Source organism: Kogia breviceps, chromosome 1 (genome assembly GCF_026419965.1).
Source record: "Kogia breviceps isolate mKogBre1 chromosome 1, mKogBre1 haplotype 1, whole genome shotgun sequence".
Classification (NCBI taxonomy): Eukaryota; Metazoa; Chordata; class Mammalia; order Artiodactyla; family Physeteridae; genus Kogia; species Kogia breviceps.
In genome coordinates this window covers 126,900,595-126,928,460 of record NC_081310.1, presented here as the reverse complement: position 1 = coordinate 126,928,460, position 27,866 = coordinate 126,900,595, and the positions used below count along the sequence as shown (strand labels likewise).

The following is a 27,866-nucleotide window of genomic DNA, read 5'->3' as shown; positions in this document are numbered from 1 at the left end:
TTTTTAAAAAATGTATCCAATTTGGTGGCAGGTATTTTGTCTCTTGTTAAATATATGACCAGCGATAACAATCAGATTATCGGTAATAAGAGGAAAAGAAACTCAACTCTGGTAGCGGTCCCAAAGACACCGCTTGATATGTGACATGGATTTGTTTGAGTCTGGGCACTACTTTCTATGAAAAGTAGAAGATGAGATTTAACTAGAACTGAATCAGACACTTCAGAATCCACCCAGTTTCAAATTTTAACAAAACCAAGTATTCATAACCTAAGCAGGTATCACCCGGTGAAAAGAAATTCCTGCTCAGAAACACAAATAATTCACATATTAATAGTTTCCTATTTTGAGTGCTGCTTACTATGTGCTAGACTCTGTACTAGAACTCTATATATGTAATTTTTTACAAGCTTTGTAACAACTCTATCTAGTAAACATCATCATTCTCATTTTACTGATGGAAAAAATTAAGGTCTGGAAGTAAGTTGGCTCCTGATCACATAGCTAATAAGGGACAGAATTAGCTATTCTAACCCAGATATTCATAACTGAATCTTTCCACTATGCTATGTTCACCATTTTTGTCCATGGTGTGTTTCTGGACAGAAGGCAGAGAGTGTATTACTCAGTTTTATGAAGACTTGGCTGAAATAGGATTTCCTGTCTTTAACTACTTGGAAACTCAATTCTCAGAGTTTTTAGTTCAACTGTGAAAGGCAGTTTAGTTTAAGGGGTAAGAGTACAGACTCTGACTCCAGACCGCCTGGATTTGAATCCTAGCTTCCCTACTTATTAGCTATATGAAGTCACTTAACCACTTTAAGACTCAGTTTCCCCATCTGTAAAATAGATATAACGGCAATAATCTACCTTAAAGCGTTATTGTGAGGATTAAATGAATTAATACATTTATTATTATAAGCTTCAAAGAGCAGTATCTGGAATGCAGCAAACAGTGTTAAGTACTGCTGTTATTACTATAACCAAAATCCTCACCCAGAGCATCATCTGTGACTGACAAAGCCTTGGGTACACACCAAGGAAATGGGACAGAAAGTAAACAGTACGGAAACATTATACTCTAATAAAAACATGGCTTTATTTAATAAATATGCATATAGTAAATACCTTAACATTTTTAATAATTTCAGAAAGTTACAAGATTTTTGAAACATACCTTTGACGAATTACAGGATCAGACTTTTCAGGATCAATGTAAGCTCTTAGGATTTCATTAATAGTTCTATCATCTGGTACTCTTCCGAACAAAAACAAAAACAAAACTTATTACTTATAATTTTCTATTAAAGGTGTTAATTTAGAATTACTAAATATTGTGGCTTTAAAAAAATAACTGAACATGGACCGTTTATATTTTAGACTTGGCAAAATATAATATCCTTTTAAGCAAAAATTACTTAGGAAAAAAGCTCAAACACACTTCTTGGACACATTTAACAAGTCTTAAAAATAATATTTTGAGAAGCTCCCTATAAATCAATTATAAAAATACAAAGCCTCATTTAACACACTCCTGTGTTCAAAGATGAAAAGAAAGATATCATGGTGAAATAGATTTGAAAGTTGCAGAAATCAAAAGTCTGAAAAAAAGGTTTCAGATGATGCTAGTTTCAGTGCATGTTCAAGTTTATTTATTCTAAATCATAAGACCAGGTTAAAAAATTGATACTACTCTCCCTGGAAACAAAGCATTTTAGGTTTACCAAATTTCCTGTATGTATATATGCATATTGTTTTATACTATAAAGCTGTAGAAACAAAATTAAGACACTGTTTTGAACTAGCAATTTTCCTTAATCATTTATACATATTCATATACACTACTGTGCTACACACCCCACCTGTAAAATATGAGTCCTTTCCCTGTCTTTAGTCTGGTATGCAACCTTAAATAAGAAAGTTTTGGGCTTCCCTGGTGGCGCATTGGTTGGGAGTCCGCCTGCCGATGCAGGGGACACAGGTTCATGCTCCGGTCTGGGAGGATCCCACGTGCCATGCAGCGGCTGGGCCCATGAGCCATGGCCGCTGAGCCTGCGCATCTGGAGCCTGTGCTCCGCAATGGGAAAGGCCACAGCAGTGAGAGGCCCGCATACCGAAAAAAAAAAAAAAAAAAAGTTCCTCCCTATAATCCTATGACAATTACAAAGAGAGGACATTTATGCATAATGTGAATATATGCTAAAGATATTATTTAAAAAGCAACTTAAAATCTTCAAAACCCAAGGAATCAAATAGTATATCACCATTCAAATTTTTAAATGACATTTGAAATGTTCATAATATGAAAAAAGTAGTATAAAAAACTTATGCAAATTACTTCCAATTATGAGTATACATATATACATGTCTATAATCATGTATTTTCTGAGGACACACTATGATGTTAATAGTAGCAATTTTATCACAGCAGAATTTTGGCTTATTTTTCATTTCCTATATAACCACCTAGTTTAAGATTCTTCCTCTTGGCTCAGCCCTGTTGATTCTCCCTGCATCGCTCTCCTTAACATCTGTCCCCATGCTGAACTAAACACCATCATGATTTCTGTGCTAATCATTTCCCTTAGAGTTCTACCACCACTAAAAGTATTCCTAAAAAGTATACTTTCATTTTTTTCATATTTACATATGAAAATCATACTCTGCATTCTTCCTTGTTTTTCTCACTCAACATTATGTTTGAGATTCATCCACATTGATATGTGTAGATGTAGTTCATTCATTTTCAGTGGTGTGCAGGATAGCATTGTATGAATATACCACACTTAGTTATCCAGTCTACTATTGACATCATGTTTAAGTTAACAGTTTATTTCAAATATGGAGACAAAATGAAAACAAGTGAGTTCTTAACAGACAGTCGTGATACTATACCTTTTTTCTACATACACAGCTTGACTCTGAGGAAACTGGAGCTTCACATGCCAACAAAACTGTCGATTTCTAAGACAGAAAATAATCATGTGGGGATCAAGGCAGACAATAAAAGTCTGAACAAAAAAACTGATTTCTTGAATTTTTGTTTTCAGATAATAATTCTAAAAGTATTCTTAGAATTTAACGTATTTTTTCTACTAAAAATATTTTCTCTTTTCTAGGATTTTAGAGGCTATGTGTTTTAAACAATATACTTGCAAGAGGTTTTAAGAGGAAAAATATTAGGCAGAGCAGTTCGAAATTCCAAGGACTTCGCATTCTTGAATTAGAAGGCAATTTCTCATAGTTCGGGGGCTTCTGAGATCACTGTGCTACTGCTTGAAGTTTACAAATAAATTTCCTTGTGACTAAAAATAATGAGCTGATGTCTCTGCCTGACTAGTCTGGAAATTAGGTGAATGAAGTATTGTCTGGTTGAGACCAGCTGGCTGCAGATACACTTCTGAGCCATGAGTACTTGCATTCAGTAGCAAAACAGGAGACAAGTTGGTTGCTAAGCAGAATGCACTCTGAGTTAGTCCCTTTGCTTTCAGTCTAAACTTTGGTTTGATAACAGCATCAACAGTAATAATTCACTAAATGTGTGATTTTAGAAAAACAGCCATATGCTCTATTTAACATATCTAAATTTGGTGACACTAGACACCATTCCTTTTTTTTTTCTCTGTGGTACGCAGGCCTCTCACTGTTGTGGCCTCTCCCACTGAGGAGCACAGGCTCTGGACGCGCAGGCCCAGCGGCCACGGTGCACGCGTCCAGCCGCTCCGAAGCATGTGGGATCCTCCCGGACCGGGGCACGAACCCGTGTCCCCTGCATCGGCAGGCAGACCCTCAACCACTGCGCCACCAGGGAAGCTCAGACACCATTCCTTTTAAAAAAAATTTAATGCTCAAAATAGTCAATCCATTACAGAAATTTAAATGTCTTCACTACATGATCGTTTTACACGTTTTCCTTACTTAGAAGAAATTGCTAACAACCCATTGGCAAGTTAATTTCCAGCTGTATGTCCAAGCAATAGCTAGCATCTCCTGTAAAACTATCCCTTAGCAGCACGAGCCCAAAATCTAAAATAATTTTCTTTTAATACAATCTAGTAGAGTATCTCCCACCATACATTTATATGATTTAAGCAAAATCTTTAAAAAAAAATCTGAATGTAAACCACAAAGTTACTGGTTATAAACAAAGAAGTCTTCTAAAATGAAACACCTTGCAATATTTGTTATCTGTGAAACAGGCATCGCATAGTATCACTATCAAGAGGCTGAGAGATACCACATTTTTCTCGTACTATGAAACAAACTGAGTTTTTAATCTTAATGCATAATATGGTTTCTTTCTAAATATATTTGTTAAGTTACATGGGGAAGAAAAAAGTTTACCAACTTGTCATCTTGTGGAACTGTAAATCACACTCAATCACCCCAACCATTGCTTGAGTAATTTCAAGAACCATTCACTTTCCTTAACATTCAGTAGACCCTAAATACCTTCAGAAAGTACTTAACATTCCAAAAACGAAGAGAGAAAAGCCCTTGAAAATAATTTTATTTGCTGTAGTTAGTTGTGGTTATAAGGAAATCATTCATTACTTTTATTATATATACAATGCTAAATTATGACTATTATAAAAATCTTTCTATATATTTGGCCTCAGTTCAAATATGAACAAATCTGAAAAGTACATTTAGTTTTAAAAAAATGTGATGTTGCAATATTTCAAAAACAAAAAGAATAAAAACATTAAATGTACCCATAGTCAGATTTAACCAACTTGTATATTGCCATATTTATATGCTTGAGATACTTTTATTCTAAGAAATATAAGATTATTAATATGGTTGATGAGTCTTTTTACGGTTCCTTAATCCAATTCTCTTCTCATCATCAGAGGTAACTACTATCCTGAGGTTGGGTGTTTATTTTTGCCATCCATGATTTTATATTTTTAATATATATATATGTATCTATAAACAATACAGTATTTTATGTGATATCAACATTTATTTCAGCATTATACTCTAAACATCTTATGCCCTGCTTTACAGTTACATTATGCTTTGGAAATTTATGAAGATACATGTAAATTAGTTCATTAATTTTAACTGCTACATTGTATTCCATTGCATGAAGAATGCTAAAATCTATCTGCTCTCTACTGATAGACGTTTATGATTGCTTCCAATTTTTTACCATTTGTTCTTGTTCTTCCATATTAAATCACAGTAAAGAAAAAAATAAAAGAATATCCTCAGGGATGGGACCATCATTTACCTTTACTGGTGCACAGAACTAAAAGTTAACTTCATTGAAAAACTGCCTGTACTTTTTTACTCTATGGTAGTATAAAAGGCATTTGAGAACAGTAATGCAGAGTATAAGATTTAAGTGAGAGTGGACAAAGAGGTTGAAGGGTGTTGTTTAAACAATTCCTGAAATGAGTGAGTTAATTATCTCTAAAGTAGTTCTTTAGTTTTCCTGAAACTGATGTGGTCCTGACACAGGCAACCAAATCTCTTCCTGAGTCTGAAAGAATTGAGTTTGTTTCTCATTTTTCATAAGTATATATAGTGATATATATCCCACTTAAAAAAATACACATACATCAAAATCCCAACAACATTACTTATGAGGGGAACTCTGAGTCCCCCTCTTTTTTGCTTAAAGTTTTCTGAAAGGACAGACTTTGTAAAGGAAAAAAATTAAAGTTAATAATGTTTCGCTGAGTATCTTTAGGCATATACATAATTGTTTCTGTATTTTGGATTATTTTCGAAAGATAGATTCCAAGAAATAGAATCATTAGGATAAAGCTGGGTTTCTCAACCTCAACAGTGCTGACATTTTGGACCAGATAATTCTATTATGGGTTGAGGGGTAGAGGTACATTGCTTTGTGCATTGCAATATGCTTAGCGTCATCCCAGGCCTCTAACCATGAGATGCCACTAGCAACACCCACTCCCTTAGTTGTGACAACCAAAAATGCTCCCAAATATTGCAAATGTCCTCCGGGAGGCAAAATCACTATTTTTGAGAACCACTGGGACAGAGGTTTAAACACTTATTATTGTTCTTAATGCATCAGGACTACTATTCCCTAAATTCAATAAAATGCTTTCAACTATAATAATGTCATTGTGTCCTTGTCATATTTATCAACATTCTCAAGAATGGAAATACAGTACCCAGAATATTCTCGGTCACTTAGACACCCCAAGGCACTATGTTTAGAGTTTGATAATAGACTAGTGAAGTAATGGTGGTAATAATTAAACCTAATGTTCCCTTCTGGAAACCTGATAAAGTAACAGAAAAACTGACCCCTTCTCTCTGAGTGCCACAAAACTGAAGTAACTATTCATGCACAGCAAAACCTTTTCTCCTCCTCCCCCAAATATCAACACACACACACACAAACACACACACACACACACACACACACACACACACACACACACACACACACACACTCTCTCTCTCTCTCTCACACACACACACCCCATGCATTCTCAATGGGGGCAGCATCACCCAAAAAAGGCTGAAAACTGGTTCTTAGGAGGATAAAAAAAATCTTAGATAGTATAATGGTTTGTGGCCCTTTAGAGGGCCCATGAACATAAACAGATATATAGAGTATAACTGTGGTATCAAAATATTGGGGGGGCGCAATTTGAGGGAAAATGTTTAAAAAGCCTCCTTCGGAGGCAATAATGAAAAAACAGTTGAGAAATACTTATATGTACAAGTATTAAATGATGAAAATAAATATTTTTTATACTTGATTTTAGTGAGTTTATACAGGACACTTATTTAACAACTCTTGCTTACTAGAAACTGTTAAGGATATTTTCTCCCACAGTTTCAAGAAAGTAATATGTGGATGAAGACACAAATTTGGGGGGGGAAGTACTATACCTATATACTCAATTATTCTTCTGACTTCATGACTTTGTATTTACAAGTATGAAGGATATGCCCCAAGATTTTTTTTTTTTTTGCGGTACGCGGGCCTCTCACTGTTGTGGCCTCTCCCGTTGCGGAGCACCGGCTCCGGACGCGCAGGCTCAGCGGCCATGGCTCACGGGCCCAGCCGCTCCGCGGCATGTGGGATCTTCCCGGACCGGGGCACGAACCCGTGTCCTCTGCTTCGGCAGGCGGACTTCAAGCTTTTAACTATGGTTATTTCTTAACATTATGAAAGGACTTAATTCTTCCTTTATGTGTCTGTATTAAACTGTTGACATAATGACTGACTAGTTTTTATAATAAGAAAAATCAAAGATGTTTTCATGGGGAAGTGCAGCATGGCAGAAAGCATGTCACAGAAAGGACAGGAATAATTTCAACATTCTTTTTAAACTTAAAAACATTTTATTATTGGAAGTGTTATTTTAAGGTGTTTCCTTTTTATCTCAGAAATTATTACCCAACCAGAACTGTCAAATGATTACTTATCTAATTATCTGACAGCTTCAAAGCTATCTTCCTCAAGAAATACGCCATGACTAAGAGTTACATATGGAGGGCTGAATTCTAAGAACTAAGATTTCTAATACAAAGTTTAAATGAGCATGAATATTTTTGTTCCTAAAAAAAAATCACCAATTCTCATTCCATTCCATCACTGATTAACCAACATTTACTAAAAAAACACTTCTAAGGACTCTCTAGGCATTAGGGATGCAAAGAGACTGAGGGGATGAGCACAAAGCAGACCTCTTTTTAGGGCAGTGAGTCAACCACCGACCCACTGCGTTTTTTTCTTCCAAATCACTGTGTATAGAGGTTCACATAAAAGAACCCTGTTCTTTATTGACACTGTACATGGAAAGGATATCCAATATACTGTAATGCCCAGAGGTAGGAGAGGGCAGAGATTAAGTGGACTCTGTTTGAAACCTACTCTTAACAAAATGTATTACTTCATGTGATCTTGAGCAAGAGACACATCTCTGTGCCTCAGGGTTCTCACAGTAAAATGGGGAGAACAGTATTTATATCATAGGATTAAATGAGTACATACACGTCACGAGCTCAGAACACAGTAATCAAAAATGCTAGTTGCTATTTTTACCACTGTTATAATTTTACATTCACTTTAATGTCCTGTGAGTTATGAAGCTTAGAACAGAAATACTGACAGGGCCTTTAACTTAGAATATTGCGCCATGAATTTATAACCAAACTCTTACATGGAATTCAGTGTTTATGAAACTGGACATGTGGGCTAATGCCAGATTATAAAGGGCTCTGAATGTTCTGCCAAACAATATGGATTTCATTCTGTGGTTAGTGCACTACCAACAAAGGTTTTTAAAGAAGAGGGAAATGAGGGGCTTAGAAGGAGATCTCTCATCCTACTATTTAACTCTAATAACTGTTTCTAGAGTATATTCAGGACATTAACTTTTTAGCCCTTGTTTGTAGTTATTAAGGAAAGTATTTCCTACTACTTTTGAGAAGTTCACTGACATAGTGCAGTTTAAATATGCCTGAAATTTTTACTTATGATTTTTAAATACAGGTGACTCCATGAGATAAGCTAAAGCGAGATTTTCCACAAGTCTGATCTTCAGAGTATTATACCACTTATTAAGCTAGAAAAGCCTACAGGTTATGAAGACTACCAGTAGATCCTTTTACCAGAGAGCACTAGCAAGTAGCAATAACAATAGTTATCCCCTGGTATCCTGGGGGAATTGGTTCAGTCCATCCCCACACTCCGCTGCACAGATACTAAAACTGAAGATGCTCAAGTCCTTTATATAAAATGGTGTAGTATTTGCATATAACCTACACACATCCTTACATATACTTTATTTTTTAAAAAATTTTATTTAAAAATATTTGATTAATTAATTAATTAATTAATTAATATAGGTTATGCCATGTGGGATCTTTTAGCTGTGGCATGCAGACTTCTTAGTTGCGGCATGCGAACTTCTAGTTGCGGCATGCATGCGGGATCTAGTTCCCCAACCAGGGATCGAACCCAGGAGCCCTGCACTGGGAGTGCAGAGTCTTACCCACTCGACCACCAGGGAAGCCCCCTCACATATACTTTAAATCATCTCTAGATTGCTTATAATACCTAATACAACATAAATGCTATGTAAACAGTTGCTGGTATGCAGCAAATTCAAGTTTTGCTTTTTGGAACTTTCTGGAGATTTTTTTCCCCCCAAATATTTTCAATCTGTGGTTGACTGAATCTGTAGATGCAGAACCTGCAGATACGGAGGGCTGACTAGTTTATTAAGTGCCTTTTGAATGTCACGCATTGTTCTAAATGTTTTATATGTATTAATTTATTTCATTCTTGTAATTCTGTGGGATAAGTGCTATTATTTATAGGTGAGAACACTAAGGTAGAGAGAAGTAAGTCACTCCTCCAACACGATTATTCAGCTGGAAGGTGGCAGAGCTGGGATTTGAACCCAGGCAGCACATTAACTCTAGTCTATGCTCCAATCTAGTATACTATTATGAACTTTCCAAAAATTAAAGTTCAGTAACAAGCCATGTATTTTTCTGTACTGATAATTCAAATGGATATCAATTATATTTTATTTTGAATATTCGCCTCCATATTTTAAAAATCACTTTTAAGAGTTATAGTGGACATTTTGTCTCCTTGGCAACCCTTATCACCATCCTTGTTCCTAATCCATAACCATATTTTGATGAATGGATCCCATCCCTACCTCCAGGACTATACACTTAACTAACTGGCTGGCTTAAGAAAAGCACACCGTATATCCTCCTGGACACAATGGCTCAGGATTGGGCAGATGACCTAGGCGGCCCACTCATGGTGAATTTCAGGTTTCCTTTTCAGTTATGCTGGGAAAGAAGCATTCCTAAATATTTACCTAAAGTGTTACAAGGATTCAGCTGATACTACAGAAGATACAATGGAGAATCAGCAATAAACTGGGTCCTTGAAGATACAATTGAGTCATTGTACCTATTCACCCTGAAGTCCATCCAACCTCAGAACATTCAGTTATGAGAGCCAATAATACACCCTATTTATAGCTCAAACCGGTTTGAACTGAATATTTTACTTCATGTAAAATAAAGCATCCTAACTGTTTGATACAAGGGATTAAATTTTTCTTTCTAGATGTCATCTTGCATTTCTAAGCAACGGAAAAGACAGACTAACCTGTATATTGTCAACTGTTATAAAATTTGGACAAAGCAAATAATACCTGATGGAATTTCAGGAAAAAGGCATTTTGCTCCACTATGGGTTACAAAATCTTATTTTAACTTAAAGCAGAAGGAAAATCTACAAAAATGTGAAACCCTTCAAGAAAAAACAAATATCTACATAATTCTTCACTCATAGGCATTTTATCTTTTGAAATGTATTTCAAGATCAAAATTTAAAGTTTCAAACATAAACATAACTATACTTCATAAAAATAATCCATCTATTTTATTAGGATTGGTACCATAATAAGTGTTTTTGGAAGAGTGAATACAAAGGATCTGTGTAGTTACTTAGCATGGATTAAAATTACTGGAACTGGGGAGAATGAAAACCATAATTTTATGTCTCACATCATTATGAAAATACTTTGAAAAGTTCCAGTTATATATTATATTTTGCTCTTTTAAAAATCAGTTTCACTACTACATGATAATAGGAAACAGGTTAAGTATGTGGTATTGGCTTCAGTAGACAGTATATTAAGAAAATGGATATAGTAGGTAAAGATCGAAATGAAAAAGTACATTTTGCTTCAAATAACTGTAAATACTTGAGCACTTAATAAAGCAGTTCTCCACTGAGAGTGGCGTCAATCTCATTTGGAAGTGGCTAGGCAGTTTTGATTGTTCCAAGGCTGGGAAGCACTTTAGGCATATAGTGGGTGGGGACCAGAAATGCTAACCTTCCTGTAATGCACGGGACAGTCCCCCACAACAAAAACTGTCCTGTTCAAAATGCCAATAGAGCCCCTACTAAGAAACACCAGAACGCAGAAAGGATAGCAGATATGTGCATAACAAAAACTGAATACCAGCACTAAATGCCAGCATCTGTTTCACATTAACTTTGGAGAAAATATGTACTATAGGAACTCTGGCAAAGGAGAAATAATGGAGAAGATGAGCTACCATGTGTACTTTCACAGATGTCTAGGAAATATGAAAGGGGAAGACATTCTAGGATTAAGAATATAACCAGCCTGGGTGCATTTAGTTGAATACATTAGGAAATCAGGTGGGGAGAACTATGAAGATCCACTGTTTAGTATGGATCCCTGAGAGGAACAGGAACACATTCTGCTTCAAGTATGACTCTATTTCAACTCCGTGGCATGGCATATAAGGTCCTGCAAGGCCCAGCCCCAGTGGGGCTCTCTCCAGTCTTATCCCCTACCACTTCCAACTCCCCACCCTAGATTCTAGATATACCAGACTACTTACATTGTCTTCAATTTGCTACTCTTTTTGTATCTGATATTCTCACCATAAGACTATCCTTCCCTCTGTCTGGATAAAACCCTAGACTTAAAAACTCCTCCTTTTGTCCTTCAATAATTTGCTCAAATTCTATCTTCTCTTGGGAGGACTTTCCAGTCCCCAGCTCTTAAGGAATAACACTTCCCAAAGGCTGGGGCACTGAGTCCTCCTTTGTGCTCCCACAACGCTCCATGTATCTTCCATCAGAGCATTCACCACACTACGTTATTAGAGTTTGCTGTCTTGTCTTCCCACTGAACTACTTGAGAAGGAGGACAGTGACTTACTGGCATATAGGTCAGTGATTTTCAAGTAGAGATCAACATCAGAATCACCTAGTGCCTTTTTTAAAAATTAAAGACAAATTATTTTATAGCCCTTTAGGTGCACAGCAAAATCAAGAGGAAGGTACAGAGATTTCCCATACATCCTCTGTCCCTACATATGCACAGCCTCATCTGGTTCTTTTATAATGTAAAGATACCTAAGCTCTACCCTAGGTTCAATGACTTAGGAATTCTGTTGGTCGGGCCCAGGTATCTGCATTTTGAAATTGTCCCAGTTAATTCTGATGTATACTCTAGATTGAAAACCATTTACACAAAACTGGCACATTATTGTCCACATCTTACAAATAAGGCAATGGGCACAGAGAGGTAAATAACTTGCCAAGAAAACTCCCTTACACATAAAAATTAAGTTAAATTTTGTCATGTTTAATACAAAATAAACATTTGAAAATTATTAAATATATTATTATTCCTCTATTAAAAAGTAAAGACACTGAGGAAAACCCACTCTTATTTTGGGTAATGAGAAATACTTGAAAGAGATATTTCTAACTGCCTGAAAAGTAGCAATTTCAAATGGGGGGGGGGGAATAAAGAAAGGAAGGTAATTTTAGGCCATGGAATAGAGTACAACACTTGAGAGCTTCAGGCAGTCCATCCAAAGCCACATGAGATGACAGATTTCACGTACTGGCAATTCTGCCTATGACCAGTGAAGGTATCTCTGAGCTAATGACACCTGTGGGTACAAGAAGCATTAAAAGATTCTGAGCAGGTGACCATCATACTAAAAACATGCTTTAGGAAGATGTATCTGGCATCAATGTATAAGAGTGACTGAGGTGAGAAGACACTGAAGGTAGGGAGAGCTCTTAGAAGTTCCCCAATAGTCCCCGGTGGGACAAGTTGGGCCTGCATGGGAGAAGACAGCTGATAGATGCTGCAGTGAAGGAAGTAGAAAGGGACTCATTCTTGAGGCATATCATGAAGAAGCAGACTTGGTGACTGAGGAAGGACTTCCCTAACTGAACCAGTATGGGGATCCTGATATGATCAAGAATGTTTGGTTTCCATTTGTATGAATGCTGGCTAACTGTTGCTGTGGAAAGATATACCCTCTGTGATGCTGTGGCATAAGAACCTCCTTCTTACCACTGTCTACATGGCCCCAGGAAGGAAATACCTGATTGACTGAGGAACCATTAGAAAACCAGTGTGAAAGAATAGAAGTGTTAAGTCCTTGCTGTTGCTTTGAAATTTTTTCATCAGACTGTATCAAAGCAGTTATCAGAGAGAAACCATAGAGCTAATCATTTTTAATTAGTTAACAAGTTTGTACTGAGCACCTATTATATACTCCACCCAAATCTACTTCTCTCACCATGAGCACAACTGCTAAATCCATTTCATTTTCCTTTGCTCTTTCCTAAAGTTAATTTGCAACAAAGTACAAACCTATACTACTTATAACACACCATACCCCCCAAAAAAAAGCAAACCCACAAAAACAAAACCAAAAAACCTGTGCTCTAAGAAATGTATGGCCACATAATTGTTTAAAGAAAAAAGTGCTACTGACATTAATACAGAGGTGGATAGGTATATCATCGCAATAAAATTTGAATGCTGTAATTTTATCCAAAGAGCAAAAAGTAATTAAAAAATTTTTTTTTATTGAAGTAGAGTTGATTTACAATGCTGTGCCGATCTCTGCTGTACAGCAAAGTGACTCAGTTACACACATACAGACATTCTTACAAAAAGTAATTTTAAGAATCTATAAAAGGTTATTTCTTTACAAGAGAGACATCTAGTGGCTAGCTTCTAAAATAGGACTGGAGCTCAAATAGCAATTCACACTGTTGTTTAATAATGGGCACACTTCCACTATCTTAATACTCTAAGTTTAAAAGAGACCCCTAGACAGAGAGCCTAAGAACTCTGGGCCAAAAGGAAGATAGCAACTCATTTCTAAGCTGACAGTTGTAAAGGAATGAAGAAGGACTGGGCTGCTTAGAAATGAGGGTTGAGGTCATGTGAAGACAAACTGCCAGAAGACGAAGGTCAAAAGTTGGGTCCATTCCTAGGGAATGGGAGGTTAGACCACACAAGAGAGTACATGCCTGGAGTTAAGCTAAAGATATTATTGGGGAGGAGTCTCTCAATCCAATTCTTTTTTCCAAATGACAAGTCAAAATATATTCCCCCTCACTGCTGAATCCTCAGGCCCAAATAGCCAGGAAAATAAAACGAGGGACTTAGGCAACCAAATGAGATGTGATATTCAAACACAACCAAGATAATCTCCAGGTTTGCTATCCATGGCTTTCTGTAGCAAAACACTAAAACACAACTGAAAAGATGCAGCCATGGATAAAAACATGGAATTTTATATGACAGTATCAGAATACTTTTCAAAGACTATTGAATATATTGACAACTCAAAATGTATAATGGTCCTGCCCACATCCATCAATGTCTTTTAAAATTATTATTTAAAAAATTCATTTATTTATTCTTAAAATAAGTATTACATGCACATGGTCTAAAATTCAAAAACGGTACAAAAGGGCACGTAATTCCCATCCCTGTCCCCCTCTACCCAATTTCCCTCCCTTAAGATAACTACTATTAATAGTTTATAATATAAGTATATACGGATATAACCTTTACTTTTCACACAAGGGTAGCACACAATGAACATAGTTCTGTATCTATCTTTATTCACTTAGTATTTCTGACAACCATTCCAATATTCATACATTTAGAGCTGCTGAATTTTTTCCCCATTTTAAAGGCCTACCATAATTTATTGAAGCAGTCCACTACTGATGGATATTTAGATTCATACTACTCTTTTGCTATTACAAACAATGTTGCACTGAATATCCTTGTACATATTTCATTTCCATATGTATGGTTATATATATCAGATAAATTCCTAAAAGTAGAATTGTTAGGTGAACAAGTAATTATCATGCCTTCCTGATCCATCTGTTTTCGACAACTGACCTTCCCTTTGTTTGGGGCCACTACTTATTCTAAGCAATTAGGGCAACTTGGCAGAGAAGATAATCTGAAAACTCTCTCAAGGCACACAATAAGAAATCCTGGAGAAATACAGCAAACATACTGAGCTCATCAAAAAGTATGAAAAATTTTCAGGGGCCAAGAGGAAGCAGGAACTAAAAACCATAGTGGAATGTGGAAGCTATACCTGCTCTGGAGGCCTTTGCCTCCAAGTAATCAAGAGGCTTGGTAACCAAAAGGCTTATGTTTCAACAGTCACTGCAGGACATGAGACAAGATACTGACCTCACATAAGCTGGAGACCTCAAACTGAGATCACTGCATAAAACTATGCAGTGAAAGAGTGAACCAGAAAAATTCTGCCAACCAGCAAAGGGAGACAATGAGGAAACCTGTCCACCTCAGCTTGAGGTCTAGGGAGAGAGAAAGGTATAGGAGGTAGGGGAAAGGTTTCAATTGAGAATGAATAACTATGGACTCCTCAAATGGGTTTGGGGTTCAAATTATTACCAGTAGTATAGTCTGATAAACTTCAGACTAAGAAACTAAAGAGGGTCCTGGATTGGTGCGTTGGGTATCTGGCATAAGCAAGTGCATACCAGCTCCTACATGAACTTGAGTTCATAATTACATTTTAGAAAAAAACAAGGAAACAAGCCATCAAAATGAAGAGTCAGCAGATACAGCAGACAGCAGTAACAAATTACCAAGAAATTCAGACAGAATTATTTACACAAATAACAAATGCACTAAATTATTGAATAAAAAGGGAGGTTAAAACATGAGAAAGGAATACATTCTACCTAAAAGACCAGACAGATTTGGGAAAGGAACAGAACTTCAAGAAATGAAAAGTGTAACTGAAACACAAACAAAAAGCCCACTCAGTACATGGGCTGAATATCAGATTAATTAGACACAGCTAAGGAGGGAAATTGACTTGGTTGATACACCTGAATGAATTACCCAGAATATAGGTAAGACGGACAAAGAAATAAAAAATTAAGATAATGTATTAGAATTTTCCAGAATTATGCAGAAAGCAGAGCAAATCCAAATGAAGATAAATCACCCCAAAGACAAAAGTGAAGAACTTAAAAGCAACTGACATAGAAAGATTGTATAAAACATCAGTGTTCTCAATAATGGCAAAAGAAGTAAGAAAACAGTGGAATAAATAAACTGAAGTACTAAAATAAATGTCAACCTGAGATACTTCATATTCAGCTAAACTATCATTCAAAAGTAAGGGTGACATATGATTCATATATATGAAATTTTTAAATAGGCAAAATTCATCTTCAGGGTGAAAATTAGAATAGGTTATCTGAGGAGGAGAGGAGATAACTAGGAAAAACCTTTCTTGGGTGATGGTAATATTTTATATATGTACAGGGACTGGGTTATACTGGTATATGCATTTGTCAAAATTCAACAAATATACACTTAAGATTTGTGCATTTCATTGCCTGTAAATTTTACGTCAATAGGAAATGTGAGCTTCATATCTTTCAGACAACTATTTAAACTCCAACATTATTTTTTAACTGAACATACTCAATATCATGGATGTCATTCCATGACAATACCTCTGTATCTAATTGTTTTTGTTTAATGGTTGCATAGAATTCCACTGTATGAAGGCATCATTATTAACTCAGCTCAGCCCAATACTGAGGGATATTCGAAGCTGTTGCCAGTTTTTACACTATTAAAAACAATGTTGCAATAGATATACATGTACATATATCTCTGTGAACTGTACTAACACATTTGAGGCTAAATTCCTTGAGTAGGCAGGTATAACATTTTTAGAAATATTGTCTTCTAAAATGACACCTAAATTTGTACTCTCAAGAACAGTGGAAGAAGAAAATGGTCTGGCTAGCTCATACCTTCACTATATTAGTAATATATGCTTGTCACACATACATGTGTGTGTGTATGTGTGTCTGTGTGTGTGTGTGTATGTATGTATATACATCTTTCTATGACCATCTATTCTTATCCTTTGCCCCTTTTCCTAGTTAGTTTCTAGTCTTTTTTTATTAATGCATAAGCACTGTCATATATGTTTAAAGATTTTTTTTGGAAGCAGGTCTGGTAGTCTTTTGATTTTATTATGGTCTTTTTTGGCCAATATTTTAAAAAATTATGTAAATTTAGTTTTTTTTCCTTTATGGCTTTGGATGGGATGTTCCTCTCTTCAAAATTATGAAAATATTCCCATACTTTAAATTTCATTTTAAGTTTAAGAGTTTACTAACATAATGTTGTAGGTCACTTATTCTTCAAAAATAAACTTATTCATAGAAAAAGAGATCAGATTTCTGGTTACCAGAGAGAGGGGAGGAGGAGGGGGAATTGGACAAAGGTAGTCAAAAGGTACAAACTTCCAGTTATAAGATAAATAAATACTAGGGATGTAATATACAAAATGGTAAATATAATCAACACTGTTGTATGTTATGTATGAAAGTTGTTCAAAGAATAAATCCCAAGCACTCTCATCACAAGAAAAAAAATTTTTTTCTACTTCTTTAATTTTGTATCTATGAGATGATGGATGTTCATGAAATTTATTGTGAGAATCACTTCATGATGTATGTAAATCAAATCACTATGCTGTACACCTTACACTTATACAGTGCTGTATGTCAATTATATCTCAATAAAACAGGAAGAAAAAGATTTTAATTCCACCTGGAAGTTCTGGTAAAAAAAACTGTCAAATGGCAAACAGTCTCAACCCCATTTATTGAATAAGTCATTCTCTGTATTAATTTGAAATACTATCTGATCATATACTAGAGTGCCAAATAGCCTCATATCTATTTTCTGTTATCTGAACTAACTGTTCATTTCTACATCAACCCCATAAAACTTTACTAAAATTTCATACATTTTAATGAGTGCAGCATTATTACTCTTTCTTTTCCCAGGTTCTCCTGGTGCTTCTCCCATGTTTACTCTTCCAAATGAACTTAAGTCATTTTATCATGAATCCTTTCCTTCTCCAAAAAAAATAAAAATCCAAAATCAAAACCAAACAAAACCCATTAATATTTTCATTGGGATCATATCAGATTTAAAGATCATTCATTTAAGAAATAAATGTTATTTCTATAATATTGAGTCTCTTAATAACATGGTCCTTTCCCCCCATTTGTTCAACTCTTTTAAGCCATTTTCTTCATAGAGATCTTTCATATTTCTTTCAATAGTTTTTGATTAGCATTGGGTGAAAGTAAACATCAAGTTACATGCCCCACGGAAGAGATGAGGCAGAGTTAAGAGTCACAATTTAAAAGAAGTAGTTTGGGATCTGCTATAAAATAAGTAGGGGAGCCTTATATTGCACACATTTCCACACCAAGCTCCTCTATTTTTAACAGAGAATGTCTTTTTCGTATTGGCTCAACTAATTCTTAATATAAGCATCCCTTAACTTTTCTTTGTTCATTAAAGTTATCCATTATGACGTTCCAGCAAATTCACCAGTCCTCTAAAATTAGTTGCTATTGATATTAAATACACTTTTGACATCACAGGCTGGTTAGTGTTATATCCCACTTTGACTATAAAATGAAAATTACGGTTCCTAGTCATAGAAAAATTCACATATCACATAATTTTGCATATGATTTTAAGAGATTTGAAGTCATACTGGTCAAAAACTCCTACCATAAAGGATACCTGGCTTATTTATAAGCAACTCATGCAGCTCAATAACAAAAAAACCAAACAACCCAATCCAAAAATGGGCAGTAGAACTAAATAGACATTTCTCCAAAGAAAATATACAGATTGCCAACAAATACATGAAAGAATGCTCAACATCATTAATCATTAGAGAACTGCAAATCAAAACTACAATGAGATATCATCTCACACCGGTCAGAATGGCCATCATCAAAAATCTAGAAACAACAAATCCTGGAGAGGGTGTGGAGAAAAGGGAACACTCTTGCACTGCTGGTGGGAATGTAAATTGATACAGCCACTATGGAGAACAGTATGGAGGTTCCTTAAAAAACTACAAATAGAACTACCATACGACCCCACAATCCCACTACTGGGCATATACCCTGAGAAAACCATAATTCAAAAGGAGTCATGTACCAAAATGTTCATGGCAGCTTTATTTACAATAACCAGGACATGGAAGCAACCTAAATGTCCATCAACAGATGAATGGATAAAGAAGATGTGGCACATATATACAATGGAATATTACTCAGCCATAAAAAGAAATGAAAGTGAGTTATCTGTAATGAGGTGGATAGACCTGGAGTCTGTCATACAGAGTGAAGTAAGTCAGAAGGAGAAAAACAAATACCATATGCTAACACATATATATGGAATCTAAGAAAAAAAATGTCATGAAGAGACTAGGGGTAGGATGGGAATAAAACACAGGCCTACTAGAGAATGGACTTGAGGCTATGGGGAGGGGCAAGGGTAAGCCGTGACGAAATGAGAGAGTGGCATGGACATGTATACACTACCAAATGTAACATAGATAGCTAGTGGGAAGCAGCCGCATAGCACAGGGAGATCAGCTAGGTGGTTTGTGACCACCTAGAGGAGTGGGATAAGGAGGGTGGGAGGGAGCGAGACACAAGAGGAAAGAGATATGGGAACATATGTATAAGTATAACTGATTCACTTTGTTGTAAAGCAGAAACTAACATACCATTGTAAAGCAGTTGTACTCCAATAAAGATGTTTAAAAAAAAAAAAGGATACCTGGCTTAAAATGAACCTATGATTCTAAGGTACCTAATACATTTGCTACCACATAACCTGCTGTTAGTCCTACAGAGGTGATTCAAGCAGAATGTGCTTTAGTCACACTTCATATGGGGCTATTTAATTGTCTTAAAAAAACATTTTATTTTCAAGTAATTTCAAACTTTACAGAAAAGTTACAAAAACACCACAAAGAATTCTTCACTCAGAATGCTCAAAAGTTACCACTGGAACATTTAATTTTTTTCTAACATCTTTATTGGAGTATAATTGCTTTACAATGTTGTGTTAGTTTCTGCTGTATAACAAAGTGAATCAGCTATATGTATAAATATATCCCCATATCCCCTCGCTCTGGTGTCTCCCTCCCACCCTCCCTATCCCACCCCTCTAGGTGGTCACAAAGCACTGAGCTGATCTCCCCGTGCAATGCAGCTGCTTCCCACTAGCTATCTACTTTACATTTAGTAGTGTATATATGTCAGTGCTACTCTCTCACTTCGTTCCAGCTTCCCCTTCCCCTTCCCCATGTCCTCAAGTCCATTCTCTACATCTGCGTCTTGATTCCTGTCCTGCCTCTACGTTTATCAGAACCATTTTTTCTTTCTTTTTTTTTAGATTCCATATATGTGTTAGCATACGGTATTTGTTTTTCTCTTTCCGACTTAACTTTACTCTGTATGACAGACTCTAGGTCCATCCACCTCACTACAAATAACTCAATTTCGTTTTATGGCTGAGTAATATTCCATTGCATATATGTGCCACATCTTCTTTATCCATTCATCTGTCGATGGACAACTAGGTTGCTTCCATGTCCCGGCTACTGTAAATAGTGCTGCAATGAACATTGTGGAACATTTAATTTTAAAGAACTTCAGTTTGAGTTTTTGTGTATACTGTAGCTCAAGATGCTTAAACAAACAAAGGAACAATTTAATACCTAGGGAGTAATTATAATAATCTTAGTACAGGACCAAGATGACATATGAACAAGTCCAAACCCTGAATCTCTGAAACTGAAAAATTTTCATAACTCCTCCAGCAGGAGAAACCTGACTGAGCTCATTTACAGTCATTATTTTCCCATTAAAATATAAACATTTGTAGGTTTCACTGCAGAAATAGTATTGTTTGATTATATAATGCTGCCTCAGACCTACGAGGCATAAATATAATATAGTAAACATAACATATCCCCAAAGATTTCCAGTAAGAGAATACAGATCATTTATTATCATTGCACATTATCTACTAAGTGCCAGGTATTTACTTTAAGTATTATTTCATTTACTCCCCTCAACAACCCAGTAAATTCATTTTTGCCTGAGGTCACCTAACGTGAACCATATGTAGAGGCAATATTCAAATTCAGGTTTATCTCAGTCAAAACCTTAACCACTTTTGAAAGTTTAAAAAAGCATTGAAAACAATTCTCTAAAACACAATACTGGAGCTGTGGGAGGTAAAAATAATTCTTTGATAAGATGCAGCATCCTCTTCTTCCCTCCTTCCAGCAAATAACACTACGATCATCTAAAATTTTTATCATTTTCATATGAATGTCTGAGAAAACACAGATATCACAAAAAAGGTACTTCTAAATGCCTTTCTTCACTTTTACCCCCTAAGAGTAAAGTACGGGACCATATATATTTACCTTGCTACTTATATATCACCTTTTAGCAATCAAAATTTTCTGCAATCCTGATCTTGCCAAACATCAAGTTCAATAAGTATGTCTTCCATATCCATCTAAATCAGTGGCTCTAAAATTCTGCCTCTCCCCACTGCCCCCATCCCAGGGTGTGTGTGTGTGTGTGTGTTACCAAAATCTAGTCAGTAGAAGCCAGGGATGCTGCTAAATATCCTATAATACACACGCCAGCCACTCACGACAAAGAACTCTGTGGCTCAAAACACCACAGTGCCAAGGTAAGAAATCATGATCTAAATCACTGATGAAAATGCTGAACAAGAATGAACAAAATATAGGAACACACTAAAGAGATTCCCAAGCTGACTATCAACCAACTAAGCAGAATATTCTAAGTATGGCTATCAACTAACTGGGAATTCACCTTAATGCTTTACTATTCATCAAGCATCCAAACACAGACATTTTAAATTCAGTTCGTGGCATTTTCCATTTAGAAATAATAATGGGCAACTTAACAAAGAACAAATAGAAAAATTCTGTTCCATAGATTTCAATTATTTATTTCACCAAATTATTTTGAATTATTTATTTCACCAAAATAGTTATAAGAATGAAAGATCATCTTACTACCACAGATTGGATTAAGTCAAACTTCACCCTTGAATTTTAAGGTATTATTCTGAAACATGTGGCCAAATATTCCATATCTAAGTAGCAATTAAATAAAATCAAACAAAATACCATTTCCACCTTCCAAAATAGCAACACAAATTTTTAAAAAAGAGACAACTCAGTGCTAGTGAGATGGTTAAACAGGTATTCTCATTTACTACAAATAGAAATGAAAACTGGCTTATCCCTAGTTTATTATTACTAGTCCTACTTTATAGATGAGGAAACTGAAGCACAAAGAAGTTAGGTGGCTTAGCTTAATATCACATGGCTAGGAAGCAGCTGGTTAGAAATCTGAACCCAGGCAGCCTAGCTCCAGTTTGTACACTTAACCACTCCATTTTACTATCTCTATGTTTTATAGAATTTCTTTTACAACTCTTTAAAATGCATCAAAAATGACTGGAAGACAAAATTAAGGGTGAAAAGCCTGGTGAAAACATTTACAATGCATGTAACAGATCAAGATGAGATATAAGCAGGCACATTAAATGAAAAAATTCAACTGTTCAACCTCTAATCAGATATGCAAAAAAGTTTAATAATATTCAATTAAAGTGCAGTATAACTAAAATAGGCACTCATACATTTTTGTGCAAGGTACAAAGTGGTACTTTTTTGGGGAGGACAATATGGAGTTTCCTTCAAAAGTATAAATGCATGTGTCTCTGATCCAGTAATTCCACTTTCTAGGAATTGATCATACAGAAAAAGTCACATAAGCACACAAAACAATTTATTCAAGGATGTTTATAACAGCATTATGTATAATAATTAAAATCTAGAAATTAGCTAAAAATGTTTATGAATATGGGAATAATTAAATAAATTAGGATATAGTAGTCATAGTTGAAATACACTACTTAAACAAAGCGGGGCAGATTTGCATTAACAAGTAAGATGTCCATAATATATTGTTAAATAGAAAAAAGCTAGCTGTAGAAAAAACAGTGTGTGTCTTTATTCACATAGATGAATAATGTTCAACTTGAGGAGTCATGTAACTTTTTATACTTTTATATAAGTATTTAATATTATGTTTTACTTTATTAATTGAAAAAAGGACACATGATTAGAAGAAAACATAAAATATTATCAGTGGTTGTCTCTGCATAGTGGAATTAAAGGTGCTATTTTTCCTTTAAATTTTTTTATGATGAGGATGTATTACTTTTACAATTGCTACTATATGCTGATTCCTTCCTATACTTCATTTAGTGTCTAGGTAAATTAATACACTAAGGTCACATCTACACAGCAGCTATCATTAGCTCCATTTTACAAATGTGAAAGCAGCTAAGAAATTAACTCTAAAGTCTACTGTGTACTATGTTGCTAATCTCCTCATGGGAAGACACTAAAAATATAAGAAAATCAAGCCCAAATCACTGTAAATTAATGAGTAAAAGGCATAATGCAAGAAGAGTCCAATTTGCCATTTCAGAGATCTGAGGTGTTCCAAGATAAGAGTATAAATTTGTGTTCTAAACCCAGAAAATACACCGAATGTAGTATTCTTGGAAAAAACTTCCCACATACATACATGTGTCTAAAGACCCCAAAATTAAAAATTTGAGGCTATATTAGTAGCAGTAAAACCATTCTGAATGGTTTCTTTCATAAAACAGGAATACATTTTATATTTCAGAAGGCACAAACCAGTTATCTTAAATTTCAAACAAATTATGTCTATTTCTAAATATGTCAGTTTCAAAATACACAAAAGAATCATCTCATATTTGATAAATGCAAAGTATTACTTTACTCTTGGAAACCAACTGAAAAAAGGGAAAACCACCTTTACAAATATTTGTCTTGAAACATATAAAATAAGTGAATAACGCCATTCTCTAATAATATGATATCTTCTGAAAAGATGGAAGGTTTATTAGAATAATTCTGATCATTCTGTCTCTTCAATTTATGTAGTAAAATTGTGAGGGAACCTTACAGTTTAGCTAGTACAACCCCCACCATTATGCAGATGGAGCCCGGAGAAAAGAAGTAATTTGCTCAAGGCCTCACAGTTACTAAGAGCCTGAAGTGGGGAGGACTCACTCAGGTTTTTTGACTCTAAATCCAGAATATTGACTTTTGAAAGGTATTATCCAATAATTTAGTGGGCTATTTACAATACTTTGGGATCCTGTTCTTCTCTGTACTACTGGGGCCTTTTTGACCCAGCACTTTCAGAGAGCAGGAAACTCATCTCTAATGTATTATCTGTATTCACAGATTCACTACAGACTAAATGTTTTCCAAGTTCCCTTTCTTCTTCATCACTGGCTCTCAAATGAAATCCTATTTGGAATCCCAAAGTAAAAGGATTATAAAAGCCAAGCTGCTCTGGTTAAAAATATGCAGGAATTCTGCTTTGACTTATTGCTTTGTGCTTGAAGCTTCTGAAATACTTTCATGGTATCTTAGGTCTCAGAGAGGATAGACATGTACACACACTCTCTTCTCTCTCTCTCTCCATCTCTCACAACACACACACACACACACACACACACACACACACACACACACACACACACACACAGACACAGAGACACACACACACAGAGCAAACCCAAAGTGTTATTAAAGTCATATGACATAAAATTAGTGTAAGTTCCTAAGTGTTTATTTCCAGTTTGTGCAGTCATCTTGTCCTGTAACAATACCAAACACCTCACAGACCACACTTTGAGTAGCAATGTTCTGTAGTAAACCAAACCTTAAAAGATGTTCCTAATCAAATCAGAACATCTGATATACTAAGAAAGAAGTCAGACACTTACTTCTTATCAAAAAATGTTGAATTTTCTTTCCTTTTGGTGAATCCATTGGGTAGAAGTTTTAAGTTAATAGCTTGCTTTCGAGCACGATTTTTCATAAAGTACATCTAACAACCAAAAACAAATAGGCAAATTAATATTAAAATGCCTTAAATTCCAAAAGCACGTAAAACAATGTTCAAAACACAATAATTAAGATTTATTGAGTACTTATGTTTCACAAACTACACTAAACAGCAATGTCTCATTTAATCCTCACAATACTATGAGGCAGATACTATTATTACTCCCATTTCTGCTATTTCAGCTATTTCTGAGATGTAAAGTCTACATTCAAATCCAGGTCTGTCTAATTCCAGAGCCTGTGATTTTAACCATATACTCTATAAGCCAAAAGAAGAACTTTATGGGGATTAAAAAAAATACAGGTTTTAGCAATCACAGGGATTACCTATACAGTTCTTTCATTTTTTACTGATGGTTTCATACCATAGTTAGCCATATATATATATATATATATATATATATATATATATATATATATATATATGCCTGCTTCTATTACTAGTCAGGTAGCTTCATTCAGGGAGGAACTATGGCACTGCCTAGTACAAGGCTTAACTTAAAGTAGCCACTGATGTAGGATGTACAAAATGGGATATGAGAATTCTAGCTCTGACATGTGCTACTCCATGGATCATGTAGGTTGGTTGAGCCCATGCTAGCCCATGAAATGATTTGCCTTGCTGTGTAGTTAACACAATCTTAAACCTTCAACTTGGTTTAAGATAGTCCAGATCTGTGGGCTTCCCTGGTGGTGCAGTGGTTGAGAGTCCTCCTGCCAATGCAGGGGACATGGGTTCGTGCCCCGGTCTGGGAAGATCCCACATGCCGCGGAGCGGCTAGGCCCGTGAGCCATGGCTGCTGAGCCTGCACATCTGGAGCCTATGCTCTGCAACGGGAAAGGCCACAACAGTGAGAGGCCCGCGTACCGCAAAAAAAAAAAAAAAAGATAGTCCAGATCTGCAATGTTCTTAGGTACCTGGTAGAATAAAGGAAGGCCTGTTTCTTCTAACCTTCAAAAAATTCCCACAAATAATATTTAAAGAAAAAAAAAAAGCAGTACTCAACAAAAAATTAAAAAGTATAAACAATATAAGAAAACAAGGCTCAGTGTACTGGAACCAAAAGAGAAAAAATATGTAGCTGAGAGAGCTCCCTATATATTCAGGCACTAAAAAAACCATACACAGATTACAGTACTGCTCTGCAAAATTTAAAGGAATAAAAGAAAGTTTGAAAATATGTGCAGTGATGAGAAACTATAAAAAGTGACTCAAGGGCTTCCCTGGTGGCGCAGTGGTTGAGAATCCGCCTGCCGATGCAGGGGACACGGGTTCGTGCCCCGGTCCGGGAAGATCCCACATGCCGCGGAGCAGCTGGGCCCGTGAGCCATGGCCGCTGAGCCTGAGCGTCCGGAGCCTGTGCTCCGCAACGGGAGAGGCCACAACAGTGAGAGGCCCGCGTACTGAAAAAAAAAAAAAAAAAAAAAAAAAAAAAAAAAAAAAAAAAAAAGTGACTCAAAAGATTTTTAAATAAGCCAAACTAAAATTTTGCATTAGAGATAAAAAAGATGATAAAATCAGGAGAGGTTAAGGGGTAGGTATGATATAGGGAGAAGGCCTAAGCCACATTTAATGGCAGTTTTAGAAGAAGAGAGAATGAATAAAGCACAGGTAATATTTTAATAGAAATAAGCTGATAATTTCCCAGAACTGATGAAAGACACTCCACTGATTCAATAAATCTAATAATTCCCAAGTAAGATAAGTAAAAAGAAATGTGCATTTTCACAGTATAGTAAAAATGCAAAAGACCGACAATAAAAAGAATGCATCCAGAGAAAAAAGATTTCAAAGGCAGTTAAAAATGACAGATGACTTTACAACAATAAAAATGGAAGCCACAGACAATGGAAGAGTAATTCTGAATCCAGAATTCTATAGACAAAAATCATTTAAGAGTGATTTAAATGCCGATAGAGTAATCTAAGAGTTGACAACCAGCAAACTCTCTCTAACGGACATTCTAAAAGATCTACTTGAGGTAGAAAGTGATCTCTCAGACAGAAAGTCTAAGAAGATGGCAGAAAAAATAAAGAGCAAAGAAAGTGGGAAACATGAAGATAAACCAAAACAAACACTGACTGTATAAAACAGTAATTACTGTATGGAGACTGAAACAAAAAAGACAATTTTAAATACCTGAAAACAATACGAAAAGTCAGTAGAGTGTTAAATGGAATTTAAGTGTTCTAAGGTAACTGCTGGCAAACTAGAGCCAAATCCTGCCTGCTGCCTATTTTTATAAATAAATTTTATTGGAATACAGCCCTGTGCATGTTTATGTATTATTCATGGCTGCTTTTTTGCTACAGTGGCAGAGTTGAGTAGTTGTGACAGAAACCATAAGGTTTGAAAAAAAGGTTTACTATCTGACTCTTTACAGTAGAAGTTTGCCAACTCCTGTTCTAAGGTCACTGCATTGTTTAAATACAGGCTTAAGGTACTGATTAACTTTAGATACTGACAAACGAAGTATGCACGCAATGTCTAGCCTAACCAATGAAAGGACAGAAAAAGGATGTATAAGTTCTAAACTGATAGAAGAAAAATTCAAATGATAAGAAATTACTCAATTAGTTCAAAAGACAAGAAGAAAAAGAACAAAACAAAACAAAGCAAGTGGACAAATAGCACAAGTAAGGTGACACTTTTAAAGTCAAATATATAGGTAATTTTATTAAAAAGTAAATGAATTTGATGATTCAGTTAAAAGTTCCAGATTGTCAGAATGGAGAAAAACTGGAACCCAATTATATGGTACTTTGAAAAGGTACATCCAGAACATAAAGATACAAAAAGGCCTAAAGTAAAAGTAAGGGACAAAATACACCATGCAAATACCAACCAAAGGACTGAAATAGTTCAATACCAGATAAAGTACACAAAAAGCTTGAGACAAAAAGGGTCACATCATAATGCCAAAGGTTAAATACACAAAGAATTTCCTGAAGTATGCATCTAATAATTTAGCCTTAAAGCATATGAAGCAAAGCTAACTGAACCATAAGGAGAAACATACAAATCCTTTTGACTTTATCTATTGGGAAATGTTAACACACGTCTCTCAGTAACTGATAGAAAAAACAGACAAAAAACAAAAAAAACCCAGTAGCACTAT

The 27,866-nt window shown here is 35.5% G+C and overlaps 1 protein-coding gene across 4 annotated transcripts in view; it reads right to left on the bottom strand.

Moving 5' to 3' along the window:
• ZNHIT6 (zinc finger HIT-type containing 6) overlaps positions 1 to 27,866 on the bottom strand; it is a 64,194-nt gene that overhangs the window by 29,062 nt on the left and 7,266 nt on the right. For 2 of the 4 annotated variants that reach the window (XM_059061544.2, XM_067043590.1), the window contains exons 5-7: positions 24,627 to 24,730; positions 2,896 to 2,964; positions 1,178 to 1,258 (exon numbers count right to left, since the gene is read on the bottom strand). In XM_059061544.2, coding sequence (XP_058917527.1) covers positions 1,178 to 1,258; positions 2,896 to 2,964; positions 24,627 to 24,730 — 254 coding nt within the window. The remainder of the gene's footprint in view (positions 1 to 1,177; positions 1,259 to 2,895; positions 2,965 to 24,626; positions 24,731 to 27,866) is intronic. The other 2 variants (XM_067043594.1, XM_067043602.1) reach the window with 1 other exon arrangement.